This window comes from Haemaphysalis longicornis, unplaced genomic scaffold (genome assembly GCF_048455015.1).
Source record: "Haemaphysalis longicornis isolate Haplotype H1 unplaced genomic scaffold, Haemaphysalis longicornis Haplotype H1 scaffold_10, whole genome shotgun sequence".
NCBI classification, from domain to species: Eukaryota; Metazoa; Arthropoda; class Arachnida; order Ixodida; family Ixodidae; genus Haemaphysalis; species Haemaphysalis longicornis.
Genome location: NW_027526204.1, coordinates 100,704,228 through 100,720,776, shown reverse-complemented (window position 1 = coordinate 100,720,776; position 16,549 = coordinate 100,704,228). Strand labels below are relative to the sequence as shown.

Sequence of the window (16,549 nt, the reverse complement as noted above, 5' to 3'; positions counted from 1 at the left end):
TGACAAACTTTCCTTCGCAGAAACTTGCTCCACCTTGGGGATTTCCCCTAACTCTGGTCGATTAACAAGCCCCACCAATGTCGCGATATTCACCGCTCCAGATGTGTGATGTTACATGTTCTAGCGTGGTGAAGAGAATGGGTGTTGCGGCAACTGTAGCGTCACTAAATAAGCTACGCTGAAGAATACTGCCACTTCGTGCACCCGGAAGCGTCTGGGGGCCATTTTGTTTCTGGCTTGCAGTGGTGGCATCTCTCCCAACGAAACCGCCGCCGGTTGTGACGGGCAGTGTGTGACCGGCCGCTCTAGTTAGTGTCCACGCAGCAGAGAGATAGAGAGGCGTCCAGAAATAAAATGGCTGCGCCCATATGTAAACAAATATCACGTGGTTCCGACCGACCAATGAAAATCCTGGCGGCACATAGCAATGAGAGAAAAAGAGTGCCGGTACTCTAAAAGCCTTTATTTAGTGACGCTAGGTACCTGCTTTCACGCTTTAGACTTTTTTCTGCTCTGCCATGAGCGCTGTATTCGTATTCACGCCAGTCCAAGTTGCAGCATAGTACACTTTAAAGGAGCCATGAAAAGAAAATACAACTTCGTGTAATTTGAAAGAACTAGGATTCAGTATCTCACTCAGCTCCATTACAGCCCCCAAAGATGTTTTCTAACGAAAAAAAAAGCAAGAAGTATTTAAAAACTTCCGAATTTCGCGCTACCGTGACGTGTTATGAGCAAGAATGACGTCATACGGGCCAACAATAAAACATAATTTTCAGCGTGTTAACTGCACGTTAGCATTCAAGTGATGCGGTCAAATGGAACTAGAGGCCCCATTACAGACGTCCAGTCATGTGTCGTCGCGACAGGTCAGTTAGGCGGCCGCCAATCGCACAAACAAGGTTCCGTGACGTCATAGAAAAGTTGCGGGAAATTGGCTAGGGGGTCGCGACTGCTTCACACGTTTTCTTTAATATCTCCGTTATTTGTTCGAAGATTGCGATGATATAGGTATCATTGTTATCGGGACTAAGCAGTCTTTCTAATAAACCCAACTTGTATTTTGTCATGACACCAAGCGTGTTCTTGTAAAATGAGAACGTGAAAGCGTGCGAGCGATTAAGCTCTCGATGTTGGAGGCTTCCAGTGGCGCCACTGTTACAGTAAAAGCTTGTTAATTCGAGCTCCAAGGGGACAACAACGCTGTTCGAATTAGAGTGTGTGTGTGTGTGTGTGTGGGGGGGGGGGGGGGTGCGCTAGAATGAATGGACATCGCGCCACACTGCGCGGACAGAACACAAAGAAGCCACCTCTGGACCCGTTATCACGAATTAGGCGCTACCACACGCTTGTGGCGGGTGATTTCGTAAATAATGTTCATGGAGCTCGGAAAGCGAACAAAATTAATTGATCTAATGTCCAAATAATGACGCTGTTTATGCTCAAAAACACTTTTATTTACATGGCAGTGTGGAGGCAATCAAAATGAGTAATCGGTCGATTACTTTTATTTTGGGCTGGCTTGTTCAGCGAGGAGCAATGGAAATCAGGCGATCCCAATTCGAATTGACCGTTCTGGCTACCGACGCGTTCGAATTATCAGGAGTTTCCCCCTTTTGAAATTGACAGGGCTGTGCCGGGACCAGGGCGTCAGTTCGAATTACCCGTGTTCAGATTAACGAGCTTTTACTATAGTACTTCACACAAGTCACCTTAGTCCATCTTGCGCCATCTAGTGAGTCGGCCACGAAGCAGTGAAAAGCTAGGGAGCTGCATTTTCTTTGGGTTTCTTTAGGCACACACTATGGAACAACGAAAGGCGCGATCTCCACTATTTCTTTGTATTTTATTGTACTCCTGGCACCACGTTGTTCTCATTCAAGTACCTCAAACGCTGTGCTTTCACGTGGCGTCGGCAAAAAGTAGTGGTCAAATCACTTTCTGTCATCGCGTGTCCCCAAGTTATATTCCTGTCCCTTCCATGGTTCCTTCTTAATTTGTGAGCGGCGGGTGTCTGAGCCAGCGTCAATTCCGGTGGGAGATGTCACGTGCTTTCCGGACACGGCTTTTGTGGGCGCCCTTTGTGGATGCTAGCTCTTTTCATCAACCCAGCAAAGCAATGCTTTCGCGTTAAAAACTAAGCCTGGGCGATGTAGCGAGCCGTAATGAACAGCTACTCCTAAATAACGCCTGATGAAACCTCGTACAAACACGCGTTTTAGGGGCGAAGCCCCTTAGGGCCTGGGGCTGTTGGCGTCTCCTGTCGTCATCGTCGTTTCATGTGGTCACGGTACTAAAACACCCGGAAACTCGTTTACGCCTCGCGCTAGAACGTAACGCGTAATAAAAAAAGAAAAACACCGGGACACTCGTTTACGCCTCGCGGTCGTAGCCCAATATGGGTAAGACGATTGACGTTTACTAACAACTACCAACTAAAGGTTCGGCAGCGTTGTTGGGCCAACAGAAAGAGTTTTTGCGGTCTGTGATACCAAACCAGGCTCAGAAAGAAAATGTGAGAGTAAGGGTTGTGTACGACTGTTAGTACACGCAGTTGTGAAAACAAGGGCAAGGCCAAGCCGGAGTTACGGTTGGCCGCCTTATGCATTGTATGTTTTGTACCAGGTTTCCTTGTTGGTACTTTTTCTTGTCTGTACCGTCAGTGTTTATTTATAAATGACCGGCAATGAAGGAAAAAAAATCACGGTCGTAGCTCAATGGGTACGACGACTGACACCAACTTTGTCTGGTCTACCGGACACAGGCTCGAATCCTGTCGGTGTCTGTGTTATCTTTGCGATTGTAAATGCTATGCGCACGGACGCGGACGGACATTGTGCGGTCCTAAGGTACTCCGAAACCTAAAAAAAGAAAGGCAGCAGCAGGAAACAACAGCATGCCGAGGGTAAAATAGCCCGTTCGCCAATGACACGAAGAAAATAGCATTGTTGGCGCCACTTGGCCTCGGTATCGGAATGGTGCTAATATCAGGCGTAATCAATTCGCCGTTTCCCTACGCAAACTAATTCATCTAATACACGAAGTTCCGCTATATTTAGTAAATTTTCTTATGTAGTTTACTTCATAACTAAACATTTCAGTGTACGGAGACATCCTCTTCCTCTGGAACGAAGGTGAGGACGCCGTGAAAATAAACGCCCTTGTTATCGAGGTTCTGTGGCTCAACGGCAACCTTATCACCGCAGCGCGTTCTAAATGGAGAGGACGTAGCGCTTACGGTGACCTTAATTGTCGGTGAGATAAAATATGCCGGAAACCTAGGAAGCGCTTCTAATCAACGGTATACACTTTTGCCCGCTGTTTCGATCTAAAGCGTTCAACGCAAATATAGATGCGCGTTGCCTCTTCTCTTGGCAGCTTCCCGTCCCGCACCAGGCAACACTGTGGTGACGTAGTGGCGAGCATGAGGAACTTTACAACAGCGACCGTAGTGGTAAAAGCGGGCAAGCACGCAAATTGCCCTCCCGGGAAACCGGTTTTCGTTCGCGAGAACGTCGGCTGTTTGGAACGGAATTTGTGACCTTCCATCCTTCGTGCCAAAACGCCTCGCTCGACACTTGTCCGATGAGTGGCCAACTAAGGTAATAATTGTTTCAGTTACTTTCCGTGCTTCCGTTGCGTGCACCTTTGTCACACACAGTTGTTGCGTTGCGCCGTGCATTGCATTTAGAATTGGAGGAAAGGGTTTACTGCCAAAAACGCATTGCATTCGAGCATAGCAATTTGCCTTCACGAGGTATTTTCCGCCTCCACAGGAGGGCACCGCCGTGTAAGGAATGTGGGTCAAATGCTTTAGTACTTTTTTAATTTCGTGCGCTCAGTTTTTTCCGCGTTCAATATTAAAAGCGGGTTTGAAATGTTTCTTCTTTGCGTGCTCTGTTTTCACTATCTTCAGGAAAGGAATGTTGTTTGGATTGGGACATCCAATGCTCGACGTATCTGCGTCTGTTGAAGACGAATTTTTGCGCAAGTAAGCTTTTATGTTACTTTCCTTCTTTATTCTTAATGGGCTGACTTTGACCTTGTATGTCAACGATGGTGCAGTTGGTTGCTTTTAATCTTTACATCCGCCATCTTTCGAGTGCTCTTGTCATCGTAGAATTCAAATTTCGCGGTTCACTCGATAACGCTGTCGTTTTAAAGGCGTGTACCCTTGGAGAATTTAGTTTCATGAAAACGTTCTATTAACATGTGCTTGACGCTGTGTCATGTATGTTTAAATTTCGCGCCTTGATCAGCAAAGGTGAAAAAAAAAACCAACTTGAACTTCTGCATATTACTTTCGTTTTGCTGTCACTTAAAACAGACCAAAAAAGCTCGTCGTTGTTTCGGTGCAACTCGTGCAATGTAGCTCGCTTATCACGGTTCGCCTATCTATAATTTGGCAGGGCTAAAAAGAAAAGAGAAAACGCTGCACTGGGAAAACAACCTAGATTTATCGCGCCGCAACCGTCTTTTTCTTGCTCTGGTTTCGGCTGCGGCAGCTGATAAAGAGGGTTCTTGACTTTCGGACGCCGTCATGCACACCCAGATAAGATTACTCCCTGAAACTCTGTCCGTGCCGGCTCCAGATCTAATGAAGTTTTATATTTGATAGTGTATACTCTGTGCAGTGATAAAATATAATCTCAAAACGCGAAGCCATGGCTTAAAAAGCGCCAAAAGAGTAAAGAACAGTAAGCTTGAAATACTAATTGGGCACACCTTCGCAGGTGGTTTGTAAACACAGTCTTGCTTACTCTTTGCCATTTCCTCAGTTATTCATGTTAATTGCAGCACTTATGCCTCGACAGCACCCATAATTTTAATTTTACAGATGTAGAACGGTAAAAAGCGTACGGGGACACCCCAAGGAACAGCCGTTGTCGCGGTTGTAAACCTGTTTCATTTAATCAGTTCAGCTTTAGTACGGCTTGAAAACGTGTACTGTGTTCATTCGTGTTCTTAATCGCGTGATGTGCATGTAACGCCTATGTACAAAAAAAAAAAAAAGGACCGCAAAACCGGTGACTGTAGAAAACATCTCTAAAATGTGGCGTCCAGCCTGGCGGCTATCATGGGTTAAAAACTAATTTAAATGGGACGTGTCGCTTCCCACATCAACGGCATGTGCCTGTCGGAAGAAATATCTCCTTTTTTTGGAATATTCCATGCTCCGTTAAAGCAGAAAGTTGGGCTAGTTGGTTATCTTACTGCATTTTACTAGCGAAAAAAAAATTCCCCGCATTTCCCCGAGGGGAAGAATGTGAAAGTGCGAATGCACGAGTTGAATTTGCGCGGTTCGGTAATGCTCGCGAAAGAGAGATCACACACACACACAACTACAAAGAAAGAAAGATGCATTTATTCACAGACACCTATTTGTGTTGTCGTTGTACTTGATTGCTAGAGCGGATCTCTGAAATTTCGTGTCAGTACTCCTTTAAGCAGGTGCATTAGCCCTTCTCACGCCCGATTCTTGGCCAATCCCCCACGGGGGTATGTGCCATGTCAGCGGCCAGGCAGCGCGCGCCCATCTCCCCCCGTTGCCAAGGAAGACGAGGAGATCCCTGGCCAATCCCCCACGTGGGTATGTGCTATGTCAGCGGCCAGGCTGCGCGCGCCCATCTCCACGTGCGCGGACATCGCCGGTGGACGCAGGTTCAGGGTCGCTTAAGAAGTGCATTGCACTTAAAAGAGACGCGGACGAAGAAGTGTCCTGTGTACTTCTAGCGAGTGTACTGTGTACCTCTTCTTCGTCCACATCTTTTTTTTCGCTAGTAAAATGCAGTCCATGCTCCGCGTTATTAGGGCGAAAACCTTCTATCTCTCGTTGAGAGAGAGAGAGAGAGAGAGAGAGAGAGAGAGAGAGAGAGAGAGAGAGAGAGAGAGAGAGAGAGAGAGAGAGAATACTTTATTTTTTAAACAGCCCTAGTCCGGGCCGTCGTGCCACAGTCTCTTCATTAGGAGACGGCTGGTCCGTAGAACTCCCAGAGGTCCGCACTAACACGAAGGCAGTGGGCCGCCAGAAGTTCTTGCGTCGATTTGACATCTACGCCAAGACCCTGGTTCAACCAGTCCTCCCAGGAAGCGATGCGGGAACGCAGGTGTGGTGGTAGGTCTGGCGGATGGCACTCCCAGTGAAGGTGTCGTACTGATGGGTAGGAAGGGCAGTTGGGTGTAGAGCAAGTGGGAAGCGAGATGATGCCATGCATGTAGTGGATACGGGATGGAGTGATAGGAGATGAGGTCTGTGCTTTCCGGACCACAGATGCGGCTTCACGGGAGAGGGCGAGGTGGGGGACCGGGAAACACTGCCTGCTTGCGCGTAGCGCGCAGAGATGCTGTCGGCGTGCCTGATGTTCTGAAATGTTTTGAGTGCCAGGGTGGTACACATGGGGCCACAACATGGGCGGACCCGGGGAGAGTACTCGGGTAAGCTCGTGTGCTCGAGCATTGCCGTCCAAGTTGGCGTGGCCGGGGACCAATACCAGCGTTATCTTGTGGGGAGGATGGGCGCGAATGGCGCAGTGGAGGGTGTCAGAGGTATGAGGGAGTGTGGTGTATCGGGAAATATTTCGTAGCGCCTCCTGTGAGTCACTAAACACGAAAATTGGGGTGGCAGGGGGCTCGACTTCCACAGCGTATTCGACGGCGGCGGCTATGGAGAATTCTTCGAGGGTTGTACAAGTTGGGGCGCTTTTTAAGTGGACAATGGTGTCTACAGATCGGGTAGGGCTATGGAGGGCGATATCACCATCTCTAGAAGTGGAGTCAAAACTGGCGTTTGTGAAGTAGATTGCCGCACCATGCTGTTTAAGCCAATTAATGCGCCTGTTCAATGCTTTTGTGCGTTGTTGCCTGCGGACCAAGTTGTGAGCAGGGTGCATGTGGCGAGGAATACGCTCAGTTACCAGGTTTGGAAAAAAAGACCAGGGAGGAGGTTTGGGAGGGATTGGGGGAAGACTGTCTGTTGGGTAGTTTAATAGGGTAAGAATCGTCCTACCTGAAGCCGAGAGCTTTAAGCGTTCAAGCTGGGCCTGGAGGTGAGATGCAATCCGTTCCTCGAGGGTATTATGAATGCCTAGGGTATTATGAATGCCTAGGGTATTATGAATGCCATATTCCACTTCGTTTTTCGCGGGTCCTTTCTCTGTATTGCTATTTTTATTAGACAAAATGTCGAAGTACGAAGAAAAAAAAGCGCGTCAATCCACCCTGTGAAGGGGTTGGAAAGCGAAGCTGTAAACGACACAACGATTACCCATGCGACGTCACTTGAATTCACACACGTGGCTCTACAAAGAGTCAAACCAGGGAAAAGTGCAATGCACTTAACACCCTTTATTACTTCAAAGAGATATTCTTTGCTAAGGTTAAACCAATGCATGATTTATGAACGGTGGTTGGTTGAGTTGTATTGGTGAAGCACATGAGTGGAAACTCCTTTTTTATATAAAATTAAAGGAAGCTCAAACCCGGTGTTAGACGATCTCACTTCTCCGTCTCTGCAGCCACCGACGGAGGCGACGAGTTCAGCGGCAGAGACAGAGAAGTGAGATGACATGCGTTGACGTAAGCTTCCTCTAATTTTTTATACCTCCTAGCGCATGCGCAAGGCGCGCACACTGCCGCTACACGTGCCGCGGGCGGAGCGCACAGCGGCATGAGAGGTCGCGTGACGCTATCACGTGGCATTCAGCGAGAACACAGAGGGTAAACCCGCAGATGTTCTCGGTGAGTGCACCGTCTGTCTCTCCTGTCCCCGCTTGGGCTAGTAGCTCAATCGGTACGACAACGGGCTCTCGCTCCGTTTCTATATTCGTTCCAGGTTCGATTCCTGGTGGTGCCAGTAACTTCCTTTCCTTGTTCGCAGGGGTTTTCTGTTGACACCAGCGGTCGCGACAGAACCCTTGGGGGGTATATAGAGTTAAGGAGCTTCGCCTTAGAAGACTTCGCGAATGGCAGGGCTCCTAATAATATGGCCCATTGCTGCTGAATCTCTTGAATGGGCGCACTGTGAATACTGATTAGTATCATCGAATGTTCTGATAACTACAGGTATTTCTTGAACCCAAACGATGCCGCCGTTGCTGATGAGAAGCACAGACCTCTGTAAGTGCCTGCTTGCTTTTGTCGCACTTTCTCTTGAATTACCAGTTTCTCGAGTGACTCCCACGCAATTATTGCGATCTTTCGCTCTCTTTGTCGAGTTTATTTTCCTAGGGAAGGACTCCGAGCACGCGCAAAATGCGTTGCATGATAGCGCTTGTTCTTTCACACGTATTGCCATCTACAGTCGTTCTAAGGTATTCGCGAAATTTCCGAAGGCAAGCAGCTTAAGTTGAATGGATCTACTACCTTATACTTTTAGTGACAAATTACCATAAATACGAATTCTATCATGCAAAACTGCGCAAAAATAGAGCAAATGATCATCCAGCCATTCCGCGTGCCCTTGTAATGGTGCAAGGCAACATATACCTTTTTGCGTTATTGCACAGATCGGACGGTTTATGTCTCGTGGCCCAATTGCCTTCGGCTACGAACGCGATGTTTCTGTTTAGTACTTAAATGAACATATTTCAAAATAACAACTTCTTAAGAATGGTGGAGCACATAAACGTTATCGAATCGCCAGCATGCTCACATGCCAATGATTGCAGTTCGTCAGGAACAAAAAATAGGCCTACCGCCCTGTACCCTGCTGAAAATCAGCGCAGCGTTCCGTTTTTGTAATGGTCTATCCGCGCGTTCCGTGCACGTTCTTCAGACGAATGAACTTAAGCCCAGGTGCGGCTCGAGCTCAACTGAGCTCTCAATACTCGAATAAGGAAAAAAAGGCTACCTGAGATTCTCACGGCTTTGTTACGCTTTTTGATATTCTCGGAACAATTTATGTGTGGAAGCGACATTAAAATGCAAGAGGTCACGTGAATGGCTCGATCCTCTTAAGATGCGTTTGTTTTGAATGGGCGATCAAGTGGCCCGGTCGTGGGCCCTCTGACATAACTCATCGAGTGCGAAAAATGCCTCCACGTGCAGCTTCCCTATCTTTTTTTTCCTATTCATGCAACGTAATTTCATTCAGTTTTCATTAAATATGGTTGCTATTTCGCTGCCGTATTCTTTCCGGCGATGTCAAATTGTATGCAGCGCTGTCTTTATGATCTATTTATACAGTGAGCCCCTCTGAATCGATGAACGATAAATTAAATTAAACAAAACAACCACAGTAAAAGCTCGTTAATTCGAACTCGAAGGGGGCCATACAATTGTTCGAATTAAGCGGAGTTGGAATTAGCGGGCTGGCGCTAGGATTGGAAATCGGGAATGATTGGAAATCCACGCGTTATTACAGCGTGGATTACTGCGCTGGGCATAACACAAAGAAGCAACCCCTGAACTCGTTATTTATTTTATTTATTTACAGATACCTCAAAGACCCCAATGGGTGGGGTTTTACATGAGGGGTGTTGAAGCACAAAAATTACACGACAACCGAACAACAAACGAAAAAATAGAACCGAACAAGCGTATCACGAATACAGAGGGTATCAAGCACGCTCTGTTGATAAGAAGCATACAATGCCAACCAACGAAGTAGATAACACCACTAAAGATAATCGCATACACGGCACAAAAATAATCATTCCAGAAGTTTTTCTACGGCAGCTTTGAACTGAGTCGGGTTTGTTTGGGTGACGATCGACACTTTCGGGAAGGCTGTTCCATTCGATGGCTGTCAAAACAGGAAATGAATTTAGATAGGCGGTCGTGCGTGCGTGAGGTGGGTATACGGCTTTTGAGTGGTTCAGGCGATTCGATGGGTGGTGAGCAGTTTTTATACGGAGGCTTTCGCATGATAACGAGTTGTAGAATTTGTGGAAGAGGCAAAATCGTGCTACTGTACGTCGTGTTTTGAGACTTGGCAATTTAGCTTTACGTTTAAGATGTGTTACGCTTGTGTGGTATGAATAATCGGAAAAGATTAATCTGGCCGCACGGTTCTGGACGGATTCAAGGATGGTACATGAGTTAGCTTGCGGTAAGTCCCAGTCTGCACATGCGAATTCCAGCTTAGGGCGAACAAGCGTTTCGTAGGCCAATAATTTAACTGTGGACGGAGCCAGGTTTATGTTACGTCGGAGGAAGCCCAGCGCGCAATTCGCGTCACTGGTAATGCGAGTTATGTGGGATGTCCATGTAAGGTCATTAGAAATAAGAAGACCTAGATATTTAGTGGACGAGACAGGAGATATAGCGGAGCCATTTAAGAAATATTTGTACGTGGAATAGGAGTGACGCCTGTGGAATGAAATGATGGATGTTTTGTGAACGTTTAGAACCATGAGCCATTTGTTGCACCATTCATCTATCCTCCTTAGGTCTTGCTGGAGTGCTACGTTATCGGTGGGATCGATAATGGGGCGATAAATGACGCAGTCGTCCGCGAACAACCGAATGCTTGAAGAAATATTATCTGGTACGTCGTTGATGTATATGAGAAAAAGTAAGGGCCCGGGGACCGTCCCTTGAGTAACACCTGAGATGACAGGGGATAAGGAGGAAGAACTGTTGTTAGCGTAGACGAACTGCTGTCGGTTAGTTAAAAAGTTTGAAAGCCATACAAATACATGTTCATCAAGGTTTAAATGTGAAAGTTTAGATAGCAAACGCTTGTGAGGAACTTTGTCGAAGGCCTTCTCGAAATCTATGAAAATAGCATCGACGGGGACGTTAATGTCTAATTTAGAATTTATGTCACTTAGGAAGAGTGCCAATTGAGTGTCGCAGGAGAGACCTTTTTGGAAGCGGTGTTGATTGGGATGAAAGAACTTCGCGGATTTAAGAAAGCTAGCTATGTGCGTGTAAATGATATGTTCCATTATTTTAGAGCAAACACATTAAAGAGAGATTGGACGAAAGGCGTTATCTGAGGCTTTCTTGGGGACAGGTACAACTTTTCCTGTTTTCCAATCTTGGGGAACGGAACCTGTTGAGAGGGACTGCTGGAAAATATGGCTAAGAATGATGCTAGAGAGGTGTTTGGTGTTTTTAAGAATTTTTGCATTGATGCCGTCGACGCCCGAGGCCGAAGATGACGTTTGAAATGCCGTGTGGTTGGAATGTAATGCTCGACATGATGGAGGGCAATTTAGTAGAAAGGGACACGGGGCCGTCCTCTGGCTCGCGGGTGAATACTGAGCAGAATGTGGAGTTAAGGGTCTCGGCAACCTTGCAGTCAGGAATAGCAGTTCCTGAGGAGTCAAGCAAGGAAACTGTAGGGTTTGCGTGTTTGGGGTTAATGGTCCTCCAGAACTGCTTAGGGTTAGTGCGAATGAGGGCTGGCAGTGTCGACGAAAAGAAGGTGCGTTTGGTGGGCTATCGCGCATTGTGGGCTACTACACGTTTATGGCATGTGATTTCTTAAATAATGCTTCTTAAATAATAAGGGCATGCGCCGGAGCACTGGCGCCGGTGGCGCGGTGCCCTCTGTAGACTTGAAATAAGCTGTTGCATTATGTAGCGCACGCGCGCCATGCACGCTGTTGTTTTTCTGTTTCGTTGTTTTGCATATCTTGTAAATTTGGTTTGATTTGGATGTGCGACACATTGTAATCACTCTGGGCCGACTTCTTCTGCCAGGAGCGGTGGAAACCAGGGGGTCATAGTTCGAACTAACCGTTCTGGATACCGACGCGTTCGAATTATTGGGAGTTTCCCCCATTGAAATACACAGCGCTGTGCCGGGACCGGGGCGTGAGTTCGAATTAACCGGAAGTTCAAATTAACCGGGTTCGAATTAACGAGCTTTTACTGTATCAGTTCAACCTTTCCGAAATTCCTGGAAGTGTCCTGTGTTACAGTTTAAGAGAGGTGTATCGGTTTTTCGTGCTTGTGTAGAAGCGCTGTGCTAAACAGATAACATAAATTCGTTTCAGATATACTGAACTTGTGGACAAATACAACTGCGAATACACATCTGGGGGCACAGTGCCAAATACTCTTCGGGTATTCCAAGTGCGTATGTTTCTTGTCATCTGTGCACAGTGCAACGGCCATACTTTTCGCAGCGGTTCCCGATTACGTCAACCGCGGGCGTCTTCAAATATCTTCCTTCAGTCCCGCTTTTTATAGCGCAGGCTTTGTATCTCGCATTTTGCGCTGCTTGGTTGCAGTCCGCATGCAGGTCTGCGCAATATCAAAGCTTCGGAAGAGCTAATCTCGCTGCTTATCCTCACATCTTTTTACCAGTTATTGTACAGTAATAACGCCATTCATCATCTGGAAGGGTGGCGAAAGGCCTATTCAATTTCCTTGAATTGTCAGCTGGGGGCATTACACGGTGAATGTACTTACACAGATTAGCGCGCCTAGATTGCTCTGTACTCAATCCTGGAAGGCTTCGGCACCACCGAAGGGCCATGAGTGCGCACCGCAATCCGTTTAGAGACACGCTGCAATCTGCTACAACAGAGCTCTGTTTGACAAAGTGAGAAATGACCCCTTTCTAAGCCATTGGTTCCCTAACTCCTATTTACATTTCTTCTTATTCTGTTGTGTCCCATCGTTCAAATTCAATTTTCCCCACTCTTGAGCCCAATGTCCCTGAATCATAGACAACAGGTTAACGTGTAAGCTTGCGCGAGGTGGTGAAGCGGATCAGGAAATACAGTCAAACCCGGTTATAGCGAACTGCAATATGCGCCACGATTAGTTCGATATATCCACTAGTTCGATGTAGCCGAACCCGCCTATAACGAGTTTATTGTTACGAGTTCGCAATACGCGGGAATCCCCTTGCCATAAAGTATTTCATAATAAAGTATTTCATTATCATACACAAAGGAATCGATTTATTGCAAATAATGAAGCTACTTTCCGCCTTAACTGCCTGCTTCCAAAAAAAAAAAGCGGAGATTTTTCTTTCCCTTTCGTTTTGGCAGCGTCCACTAGCACAGCATTCTTTACACGAGACACAGCTTGCACCAGTTTGAGTCCGTGTCCTTCAATATCGAAGAAATATTAGCGGAGGACATGGACTGCCGAAAGCACTCCATTAAGCGTCGGACGGCTTTCACTCGCAACATCCTCTGCCTCCTCGGTGCTTTTCATCAGCATTACGGCGGTGCTGCTGACGGTGGCCGCGTCCGAGGAGCTTACAGTGATGGCAACATCGTCATCGACACAGGAAATCTTCGAAGGACAGACCTTTCGGCACAGCATCGGGAAGGTTGTCGAGCTGCCGTCTTGGTCCGGCCTCACTGACTGGGCGGGTTCCGTCATGAGTTCCGCGCGTCGGACGGAAAGTGTCGGGCGTCATGCCGCTCCATACGGTGCGCAATGTGTCAGTCGCGGCCTTTGCTCAGTGGTCGCGGTCAATCAGCATCTCAATCGCCGCTCCGAGACCATGCATTTTGGCGGCCATTCTAGGCACGCCGTGTTCGATATATCAGATGTGAACTTCGTTATAAGGAATATGTTTGGCGTGTGTTTCCGTAACTGATTTATTTTTGTTCGATATATAGCATAATTCGCTCTATCCGGGTTCGTTATGGTCGGGTTTGACTGTAAAGCAATGCAATTAGAAAAGGGCGAGAGAGACATCACTTTGATGCCTACCGCCACCACTACCACCACCATCAGCACGTTTTCAACTGTTAGAATGAGCTAAATAACGCTTTTGTAATGCGCAATGTTGTAGACTGCAGCGACCGAAAAAAAAGGCAGGTATTGCGTTTCGTGCATCCCTGCATCGTTTGTTTCTGTCTTACCTTGTTTTTCCCTTTCTCTTCCAACCAAGTGCGTAGTGCAGACACCGGAAGTGGCGACATTTGTCGGCTGCATCGGAAAAGACGAATTCGGCGCCATCATTGAGCGAAGGGCCAAAGAAGATGGCGTGCGTGCCAGTTTTCAGTACGCCGAAAACGAACCTACGGCCTGCTGTGCGGTGCTGCTGACGAAGCGAGGGAAGTGTCGGTGGGTGTATGCTCCCGCCCAGCAGTAGCGTCACTAAATAAAGGCTTTTAGAGTATCGGCACTCTTTTCTCTCATTGTAATGTGCTGCCAGGATTTTCATTGGTCGGTCGGCACCGCGTGATATTTGTTTGCAGATGGGCGCAGCCATTTTGTTTCTGGGCGCCTCTTCTCTCTCTCTCACTTATTCTCTCTCTCTCTCTCTCTCGCTTATTATCTCTCTCTCGCACATATTCTCTCTCTCTCTCTCCTGCGCGGAAGCTAGAGCGGCCGGTCGCACTCCGCCCGTCACAACCGGCGGCGGTTTCCTTGGGAGAGATGGCAACACTGCAAGCCAGAAACAAAATGTCTCCCAGACGCTTCCGGGTGCACGAAGTGGCGGTAGTCTTCAGACTAGCTTATTTAGTGACGCTACCCAGCAGACATTGCCTATTTTGCACTGTATACGTCGCAATACACTTGTCCGCGACTGTGCATTCAAATAAAGCCGTTTGATGCGCACCGCTTGCCCTTGATTTTTCCTTGATTTTCTCCTTCAGGTCACTTTGTACAAGGTTGGGTGCAGCACGGCTGTATTCGGTGGATCACCTTTTACGAACCCAGAACAGGACATTAATGGAAGAGGCGAGCCACTATTACGCATCGGTGAGTCACAGCGGCCAGGGGCACGAGACATGCCTGATTTTGGCCCTATGAGTACGCGTAAGTTGGAACTAGCGTCACTAAATAACGGCTTTTAGAGTATCGGCACTCTTTTTTCTCATTGTAATGTGCCGCCAAGATTTTCATTGGTCGGTCGGCACCACGTGATACTTGTTTACATATGGGCGCAGCCATTTTGTTTCTGGGCGCTTCTCCTCTTTCTCTATCTGCTGCGCGGACGCTAGAGCGGCCGGTCGCACTCCGCCCGTCACAACCGGCGGCGGTTTCGTTGGCAGAGATGGCAACACTGCAAGCCTGAAACAGAATGTCTCCCAGACGCATGCCCATACGCTTCCGGGTACACGAAGTGGTGGTACTCTCAAGCGTAGCCTATTTAGTGACGCTAGCTGGAACCAGTCAACCGGAATTTACTGTTGGGTTGATTACCGCGGGTTTTAACGTCTTTTTTGTTCATCTCCAGGGGTTTTTATTGAACGGTAGCTTGGAAATCATGTTGACAGTGGCGAGGCATGCCTCCAGTCACAACAAAGTTTTTTGCACGAATCTCGGAGCGCCATTCCTGTGCCGCCGATTCAAGGACAACATGATGGCAGCGTTCCCATGCGTCGACATTATTTTCGGAAACGAAGCGGTAAGTTTTGAACAGCTACACAAAGCGAAAGCGATTCATTTATGAAAGGTTTCCTTTAAAAAGGTATGCCAGATAAGGGTGTGTCTTTTTTAATATATTCGCAATGGGCAGCAATTCCTGGTATTCTGAGCGAAGGGCATAAACTCAACAGCTTAAACTAAAGAGTGGTGGATTCTTGGTTTCATCGGCGATTTAAAGAGTGCTAGCGTGGGTTTTATCTAAAAATTGCTGCTGGCGATTTGCGGACGCATTGTTCATGGTGTCATATTATGCCTTATTACACGATGGATAGACGCGTCCGCGGTGGGACCATGAGCTCTGCACATAAGATCCGCCAATATCAACGTACGCTCGGGTCGGAGTAGCAGACTTCACAGCAGAAGACTCCTCTCTACATCCACGCTCAATGCACCGCACTCGATGGCCGCAAATATAGAGACCACGTGTGGTCCTCCCCGATTATCAGTTCCGGATCGTCTGCGGACTTCCCGGGCCGCGATAGAGGTTGATTTTCTCATGCATTCTTATGGACTTCCGGTCGGATAAGGCAGCCCTCGGATTGCCCGCGGAGCGTCAAGGACTGGCAAATCGAGGAGGTCCATTTTTTATGTGGTGGTGGTACCAGTCAGACGGCTCTTACTCACTCAGTGGGATTGGCCAGGGTACTCCAAAAAGAATGCTTAGGCACTGAAATTTTTTTTAGCGATTAGGCGGAGTAGAAGTGCGAAAAAGATTGGGTAATGGCTCGCACTTACAACGTGGTAATGTATGTCAGAACGGACCATGGGTATCGCAAATGGCGCACATTGATTAGGTTTGTTGGCGAGCAAAGTCCCTTTGGTTGCTGAATTGAGCAGACGACACATGGATGAGACGACATCCCTGCTCCCCCCACTTCCGGTTTCCAGGCGCGCGTCCGCATGTTATTTATTTGTCACAGGGTGCTTATACCGGGCAAATAAACCCCTAGTATGGTCAATCGTTGTTATTTATAGAATTTTCGCTGCATGAGCATTTTTTTACCCCAGTGGAAAGAGATAAACAAGCACACTCGCGCGTGAAAGCCGACAGCGTACAGGAGGCCAGGAGAGCTCCTGAAGCGGAAGGAGCGGCACTCCGGGGGAGAAAACAATTTACCCATGTACCGGTCACCTGTGGATAATCACTGCATTTACGTGATATCTCGCTTGTTCGCGAAATGAGCTTGAGTTGTGTTTCGCAAATTTTTAAGTGCGAATGCACTTCTTAAGCGAGCCTGAATCGTCCGCCGCCGTA

The 16,549-nt window shown here is 47.6% G+C and overlaps 1 protein-coding gene across 3 annotated transcripts in view; it reads left to right on the top strand.

Annotated features, from left to right (window-relative positions):
• Positions 1 to 3,414: 3,414 nt before the first annotated feature.
• The window catches only part of LOC144158966 (uncharacterized), a 21,907-nt gene continuing 8,772 nt past the window's right edge, over positions 3,415 to 16,549 (top strand). The window contains exons 1-7 of one of the 3 annotated variants that reach the window (XM_077690181.1): positions 3,428 to 3,602; positions 3,917 to 3,991; positions 8,062 to 8,115; positions 11,946 to 12,024; positions 13,808 to 13,983; positions 14,520 to 14,625; positions 15,104 to 15,274. In XM_077690181.1, the coding sequence (XP_077546307.1) occupies positions 3,586 to 3,602; positions 3,917 to 3,991; positions 8,062 to 8,115; positions 11,946 to 12,024; positions 13,808 to 13,983; positions 14,520 to 14,625; positions 15,104 to 15,274 (678 nt within the window). In that variant the 5' untranslated portion in view covers positions 3,428 to 3,585. Of the gene's footprint in view, positions 3,603 to 3,916; positions 3,992 to 8,061; positions 8,116 to 11,945; positions 12,025 to 13,807; positions 13,984 to 14,519; positions 14,626 to 15,103; positions 15,275 to 16,549 lie in introns of all 3 variants that reach the window. The other 2 variants (XM_077690180.1, XM_077690179.1) reach the window with 2 other exon arrangements.